Source organism: Gekko japonicus, unplaced genomic scaffold (assembly GCF_001447785.1).
Source record: "Gekko japonicus isolate JY-2015 unplaced genomic scaffold, Gekko_japonicus_V1.1 scaffold305, whole genome shotgun sequence".
In the NCBI taxonomy this organism is placed as follows: domain Eukaryota; kingdom Metazoa; phylum Chordata; class Lepidosauria; order Squamata; family Gekkonidae; genus Gekko; species Gekko japonicus.
In genome coordinates, this window is record NW_015165839.1 from 582959 (window position 1) to 590474 (window position 7516).

Here is a 7516-nt window from a genome sequence, read left to right on the forward strand (position 1 = left end):
TCAGAGCTCTCTCAGCCCCACCTACCTCACAGGGTGACTGTTGTGGGGAGAGGAAGGGAAAGGAGTTTGTAAGCCGCTCTGAGACTCCCTTGGGTAGTGAAGGGCGGGGTACAAATCCAATCTCTTCTCCTTCTTATTCTGAGATCAGCCATGAGTTTGCAAATGAATCTTTGCAGCCGTGGGGACTGGAAACTTGGGAAGGGGTTGAAATTTCCACAACACTGACTGATTGATTGATTAAGAAGAACGTAAGAACATAAGAGAAGCCAATGTTGGATCAGGCCAAAGGCCCATCCAGTCCAACATTCTGTATTACACAGTGGCCAGAAATACCAGTGCCATCAGGAGGTCCACCAGTGGAGCCAGGACATTACTCATCAGTTCATCCCCCCCTTTCCTTCAAGAGCTCCAGGCAGTAGACATAATTCTCCCTCTCCTGGTCAGGCCTTCCATGAGCTTGGTTCTGTCACTGGAATGGCACTGTCCTCTGCTGCCCTCTGCCCAGGGATGCCAGATCCCCCCAGTTGAGAGTGGGACTTCCACTACCAGGCACTGCCTCTCTACTGCCAAACAGCTGGCTGGTGGGGGGGGGATTACTCTCAAAACAAGGAAAGAACACCCGACATTTCAGTGACATGCCTATATGACTTCCAACGTGACCCGGAAGTGGTGTAGGCATGTCGGGGTGATGCTCTGGTTTTTGGGCAAAAACGGTATGGTAGAATCAGCTTCTACCGTTGAGTTTGTGCCCCAAAACCAGAGTGTCACACCGATACGCCTACCTCACTTCCAGGTCGTGTTGGAAGTCATGTGAGCCCATAGCTGAAATGTGCAATGAAGCTCCCAGCTCCTGGTAAGCCCCATCCTCCACTAGCTGCCTGGAGGGACCTGGCAACACTACCTGTGCCTTGCCTTAGATGGTTGGGCATGCTCCAGGAACGGGCCACGGCTCAGTGGTAGAGGATTTGCTTGGCATGCAGAAGGTGCCAGGTTCAATCCCTGGCATCTCCAGGTAGATGATGGGAAAGGCCTCTGTGCCTGAGACCCTGGAGAGCCAGTGCCAGTCGGAGTAGACAGCACTGACTTTGATGGACGGAGGGTCTGATTCAGGATAAGGCAGCTCCGTGTGTGCATTTCTTCAGAGGGAGGGCCGTGGCTCAGTGGCAGAGACTCTGCTTGGCATGCAGAAGGTCCCAGGTTCAATCCCCGACATCTCCAGTTACAAAGGACCAGGCAGGAGGTGATGCCAAAGACCTCTGTCTGAGACCCTGGAGAGCCAGTGTGCAAGGCGGCTTCATCAGAAATGAGCGTCCAGTGGCACCTTAAAGACTAACAAAATCTGTGGCAGGGGATGAGCTTTCGTGAGTCACTGAGCATGCCCTGGGTCCTGATGATGCAAAATTCATACCGATCACATAACGTAAGTGTGGCACAGGTAGTCCTGACCTGGGTAGCCCAGGCTAGCCCGATCCCGTCAGATCTCGGATGCTAAGCAGGGTCGGCCTTGACTAGTATTTGGATGGAAGACCTCTAAGGAATACCAGGGCTGTGACTCAGAGGCAGGCAATGGCAAACTACCATTTTTGTCATCTTCTGGGTATGGAACAGTGGTCATTGGGGGTGTGGGGGGAGGTATTTGTGAATTCTGTGCATTGGATGACCCTGGAGATCCCTTCCAACTCTATGATTCTATGATTAAAAACAAGTCTCGCTCGCCATCTAGTGGTGCATAATGCTAAAAGAGCTAGAGCTTGTGGCTGCCAGATAAGCTTAGGATCACAATGCCATACGACAGAGGTCATTTCGGGGGGGATCGCGGGGGAACGCAGTTCCCCCGGGTGAGGTACCGGGGGGCGGGGCACATGACGAAGCCCTGCCCCCTGCTTCCGGCCGCCCCGCTTCCGGACCTCATTCAGGCAGGAGGAGGCAGGAGAAGAGGGAGGGTAAGTTGCTTCCTCCCTGCCTCTCCCCACCCCTGCCTGCCTAGGGCCAGGGAGGGCCTTCGCGGGGCTTCCTTGCACTCCCGCCGGCCTTGCTGGTCCACCGCCGGGCCCCTAATGGAGCTCGGCTGTGGAGCTGCAATGCCGGCAGCGGCAGCCGGGACCGTTGGGGGCGGGGTGTGTGCCCTTGTGACACACTTCTGGTGATGTCAGGGAGTGTGGCCTTCTGACACACTTCCGGTGATGTCAGGGGGTGTGGCATATGCTAATGAGTTATGCTAATGAGTTCCCCTAGCTCTTTTTCTACGAAATGACCCCTGCCATACGATAATCTGTACCTTTCCCCCTCTTGTGAACAGAGTAGGGGCCGTTTCCCTTTCTCTATTATTGTTCCCTTGTATTCCAAGCAAAAAATCCTACACCTTGCCTGTTCCCACATAGTGTGATCTGTGCTCTGAGGTGTGTTGCCGCAGCCTTCTGAATTTCTTCCAACTCTCTGGCTTCATCTGTCAGTTTACACGTGCAGATTCACCATCCTTTGATTATTACAGCACCAAGAAGTGATTTGCTTGTGCAAATGACCCCCCCCAATGGAGTTAGCTCACCCACTCAGCTGCACAGCTGAACAGTAGACTATATAGAAATAACCCCCCTGCCTCTTCCCTTCTTGTCCCGTAATGTCGCTCTACCCAGCATCCTCTTGTTCCTGAATCCCAGTTTGACTGGGAGTTCTTGCTGTGATAGTGTGATTGTATCCATTCCTTATCTTACAGTGTTTTGCTGCTCCGCCAATATGCTGTAACACAGTGGTCAAACATTGCAACAAAAAAAGGTTGATGCAATCGTATGCATCGAAACTGCGTTTTTGCAATGTATTTTGTAGCACACAGAGTCTCGATTCACTTACATATATGATCACGGGAAGGCCTTTCCCCCAGTATGTTATATGTGTCATCAGTCATGTAAAAGTGTGCAGGGAAACATGAAAGTAGTCAGAGCTACCGCAACCTTCATGTGCCGGTGATCTGTATGGGATTTGGAAATGAGGGTGAGAGAGAGGGGGGAGAGAACAGTGGAGAATTCTGAATACAAGGGTTCCGTTTCAGAAAGCTCAGATAAAGAGAACTTTTGATACATCTCTGTGAGTGATTTGTGGTGAGAAATCAAGCACAAGAACCAATCACAAGAATTGGAGCGGTAACCAAGAAATGAGAAATCTAGTAGGAGAATGCTGATTCTGTGAACTTAGGCAGGTCACAAGAACCAGGGCTATTTTGGGGCAGGAACGCACAGGAACGGAGTTCCGGCTGGCTCCCGAATTGGCCACGCCCAGCAGGGACTAATTAGCATAATAGGCCACACCCAACAGCAGAAACTCATTAGGATTGGCTACATTAGGGGTGTGTGGCCTAACATGCAAAGGAGTTCCTGCTATAAAAAAAGCCCTGGGTTTTGACAATAAACAAAGTAAACAGAATAAGAAGCAAAAGGTGGGTGTGGCTGGATGACCACACTTCTGTCAACATGGGGGTGTGGCCTAATATGCGAATGAGTTGTGCTGTAATGGTGTGGCTTAATATGCTAATGAGTTTCTGCTGTCGGATGTGGCCTGTTATGCTAATGAGTTCCTGCTGGGCTTTTTCTACCAAAAAAAAAGCCCTGACGAGAACCAATCACAAGACTTTGAGTATTGACCAAGAAATGAGAAATCTAGTAGGAGAATGCTGATTCTGTGAACGTAAGGCTGATCACAAGAAGGGAGGCCAGGAAGGGTCGCATCAGTGCTTAGTTCTCGTGGCCCTTTCTTAGACGCCCAGGGAAATGCTGGCTTCCATTTTGAAGTCAGGAAGCGATTGTTCTCCAGGCCAGTTTGGACGGGAATCCTGGAGGGTTTTTTGCCAACTTCTAGGCATGGAGCAAGGGTGACTGGGGGTGTGTAGGGGGAGTATTTGTGAATTTCCTGCATTGTGCAGGGGTTCTGTCTAGATGATCCTGGAGGTCCCTTCCAACTCTATGATTCTGTTCTACGATTCTAAGCATCCAGGTGCTTCATTGCAGCAGGTGCTCAAGTTGCAGCTGACTTCTGGTGACCCCATAGGGTTTTCAAGACATAGCCACCCTGGGCCTTCCTTGGTGGTCTCCCGTCCATGTACTCAGCAGGGCTGACCCTGCTTAGCTTCCGAGTTCTAGCGAGATCAGGCTAGCTTGGACCATCCAGGTCAGGGTCATTAATTCATAGGGTCATTACCAATATCCCCTCTAAGCTGTGGAGTCTTGTGAGCAAAAAGTTCTACTTTGTGAGCTCCTGGCGTTAAAGTTGTGAGCGAGCGATTGGGTTGCTGCATACATTAGTTTGCTCCGGAGGCCATCCCTTCCTGAGCTGAGACAAACAATGTGTGACCCGGAGGCTAAAAAAATTGATTGAAATGGACAATTTAACACAAAAAATCCACGGAAACGTGAATTCAGCTTTCTATAAAATCTGGTCAAATGTTTATAAATGAGTTGAATTGAACACTCAAGTTAATCAGTTTGGTTTATAACTGTATAGTTGATTTACTTTGAATGTACAGAGGAGGGATCCGTTTTTATGTGGAATATTAAGTGTTGTATGTTTACTGTCTAGGTGAGGGGTTGTTTGTGTTTAATAAAGATGAAATTATTTTAAAAAAAATAAAAAATAAAAATAAATAAATAAAAATAATAAAAATAATAAAAAAAACCTTTGAGCGAGCTCACACAAACTCAGCTTAGAGGGAACACTGGTCATTACCATAAGTCAGAAGCAGGGGTCATTTCGTAGAAAAAGAAGTGCAGGAGCTCATTAGCATAACTTATTAGCATAACTCATTTGCATATGCCACACCCCCTGACATCACCAGAAGTGTGTCAGAAGGCCACACCCACCGCTCAGGCTCCACTGGACTGTTTTGGATTGTTAGCTATGGGGGGGGGGAACGTGCAGATCTGTCCTCACAGAGGAAGGAGAGCTTGTACCCGAATAAAACTTGGTCTTAGAGGTGCCACTTGATTGTTTTGGGCCGGGGGGCCAGGGGGAGCTCTGCAACTTACCTGGCTGCTTCTTGCTCTGACTGAGGGCTGCTGGGAACTGGGGGTGGGGCCTGTTGCATGTGCCCGCCCCCTGGGCTCTTTACTGCCGGAACTCCGCTCCTGTGCGCTCCTGCAGGAAATGACCCCTGGTCAGAAGGAACCTGAGGACACATAGCAGACATACTAAAAGTTTTGGTGGGCTCACTTTTTGGCCCCGTTTGCAAGGCAGCTTTCTATCACAGCTTGCTTCTGGACAGACTCAGTAAAAGCAGCCACGATGCTGGGGAGAGGAAGTCCCCCCTCTTGTAGCCATCTGTCCTCAACGTGTGTATCTGCAGGGCGGCAATGAGTTCGGTTTGTGGGAACCCTCTGCTGCCGAGGGGCAAGCGGAGAAGGTCAATAGGACACGCAAGTGCAGTGGGATTCCAGTAGGGAGGGTCTTCTCCCGTTACTAAATCCTCTCTCGTTCTTTTTCTTCCCTTTCCCCTTCCCCTCTTCTCGCAGGCCTTTGGGCTCAGACGGTGCTGGTCAACGACACGGTCTCGGGCTTCATTGGGACCGACGTGATCCTGCACTGCAGCTTCACCAACCCGAACCCCACCAATGTGAAGATCACGCAAGTCACGTGGCAGAAGGCCACCAACGGCTCCAAGCAGAACGTGGCCATCTTCAACCCCAACATGGGCGTCTCCATCCTGGCCCCCTACAAGGAGCGGGTGCTGTTCCAGAGCCCGTCCACCAAGGACGGCACCATCCGCCTCTTGGGCCTCGAGCTGGACGATGAAGGGGTCTACATCTGCGAGTTCGCGACTTTCCCCAGCGGCAACCGGGAGAATCAGCTCAACCTCACCGTGTTGGGTAAGTGGGTCGGGTCGACTGCTGGGGTCCCGTTTCGGAAAGGGTGCGGTTCTGCTTCTCTTGGGCGGAGGCTTTGTCGGTGTGTGGAAACTGAGAAAGAGCCGGGGTTTCTGTTGGGACATAGAAACATAGAATCACAGACTTGTTGGAAGGGGACATACAGGCCATCTAGTCCAACCCGCTACTCAATGCAGGGTCAGTCTAGAGCAGTGATGGCGAACCTTTTAGAGACCGAGCGCCCAAACTGCGACCCAAAACCCACTTATTTACTGCAAAGTGCCTACACGGCAATTTAACCTGAATACTGAGGTTTTAGTTTAGAAAAAAACAACTCCTACATGAACTTAAGAGGATCCAAACAAAGTAAGGGAAGCAATCCCAAATGCTTTCATTGACTTAAAATTATTTGGCAGAGAATTTGACACTTTAATGATGGTCTGGGCCTGGCTGGGGTGATGGCACGCATGCCCACAGAGAGGCCTCTGAGTGCCACCTCTGGCACCCGTGCCGTAGGTTCGCCAACACTGGTCTAGAGCATCCCTGACAGGTGTTTGCCTAGCCCCTGCTTGAAGACTGCCAGGGAGGGGAAGCTCACCACCTCCCGAGGCAACTGATTCCACCTTTCCACCACTCTGACTGTCAAGACGATTCTCCTAAAATCCAGGCAGCACCTTCCCGCCCTTAATCTAAACCCATGATTGTGAGTCCTTAATCCTCTGCTGCCAAGGGGAACAGCTCTTTGCCCTCCTCTAAGTGACAGCCTTTCAGAGACTTCAAGAGAGCCATCCTGTCCCCCCCCCCCACCTCCTCTTCTGCAGACTGAACATTCCCGAACTCCTTCAGCCTTTCTTCACAGGGCTTCTCAGGGGTCATTTCGTAGAAGAAGAGGTGCAGGAGCTCATTAGCATGACTCATTAGCATAACATTTGCATATGCCACACCCCCTGACCTCGCCGGAGGCGTGTCAGAAGGCAACGGCCACCGCTCAGGCTCCCGGGTGTGTTTTGTTGTTATAGTTATTGGGGGGGGGGGGGAACGTGCAGATCTGCCCTCGCAGAGGAGGGAGAGCTTGTACCTGAATAAAACTGAATAAAAATAAAGCTTACAATCTCCTTTCCTTCCCCTTCCCCACAACAGATGCCCTGTGATGGGGTGGGGCTAAGAGAGCTCTGAGAGAAACTGCCAAAGCCAGGGGCCTGTGTTGCTTATCTCTGCAAGAGGAGGAATGGATGATCAGAGGGGATTCTTGTACCGACTGTGCGGGGGACAGGCTAAGCTCGTCTCCCTGCTTTCCATCTTTTTTTAAAAAAAAATGTGTTTTGGTTTTTTTTTACAAAATTTGTATCCTGCCTTTCTACTTTTACAAGGGCCACTGAGGTGGCTAACCATTTAAAATGGTTAAGTGCACGGACTCTAATCTGGGAGAACCGGGTTTGATTCCCCAATCCTCCACATGCACCTGGCTGGATGACCTTGGGCATGCCATAGCTCTGAAAAGAGGTGTTCTTGAAAAAAGAGCCATTTCTGTCAAGAGCTCTCTCAGCCCCGCCTACCTCACAGGGTGTCTGTTGTGGGGTGGGGAAGGGAAAGGAGTTTGTAAGCCGCTCTGAGACACCTTTGGGTAGTGAAGGTATAAATCCAATCTCCTCCTCCTCCTCCTCCTCCTC

General features: G+C 50.6%; 1 protein-coding gene across 1 annotated transcript in view; it reads left to right on the plus strand.

Moving 5' to 3' along the window:
• Window positions 1-5491: 5491 nt before the first annotated feature.
• Window positions 5492-7516, plus strand: part of PVRL1 (poliovirus receptor-related 1 (herpesvirus entry mediator C)) — a gene marked incomplete at its 5' end in the record, with an annotated part of 56280 nt that continues 54255 nt past the window's right edge. The window contains one exon of the mRNA XM_015410984.1: window positions 5492-5849. Within this exon, the coding sequence (XP_015266470.1) occupies window positions 5492-5849 (358 nt within the window). The remainder of the gene's footprint in view (window positions 5850-7516) is intronic.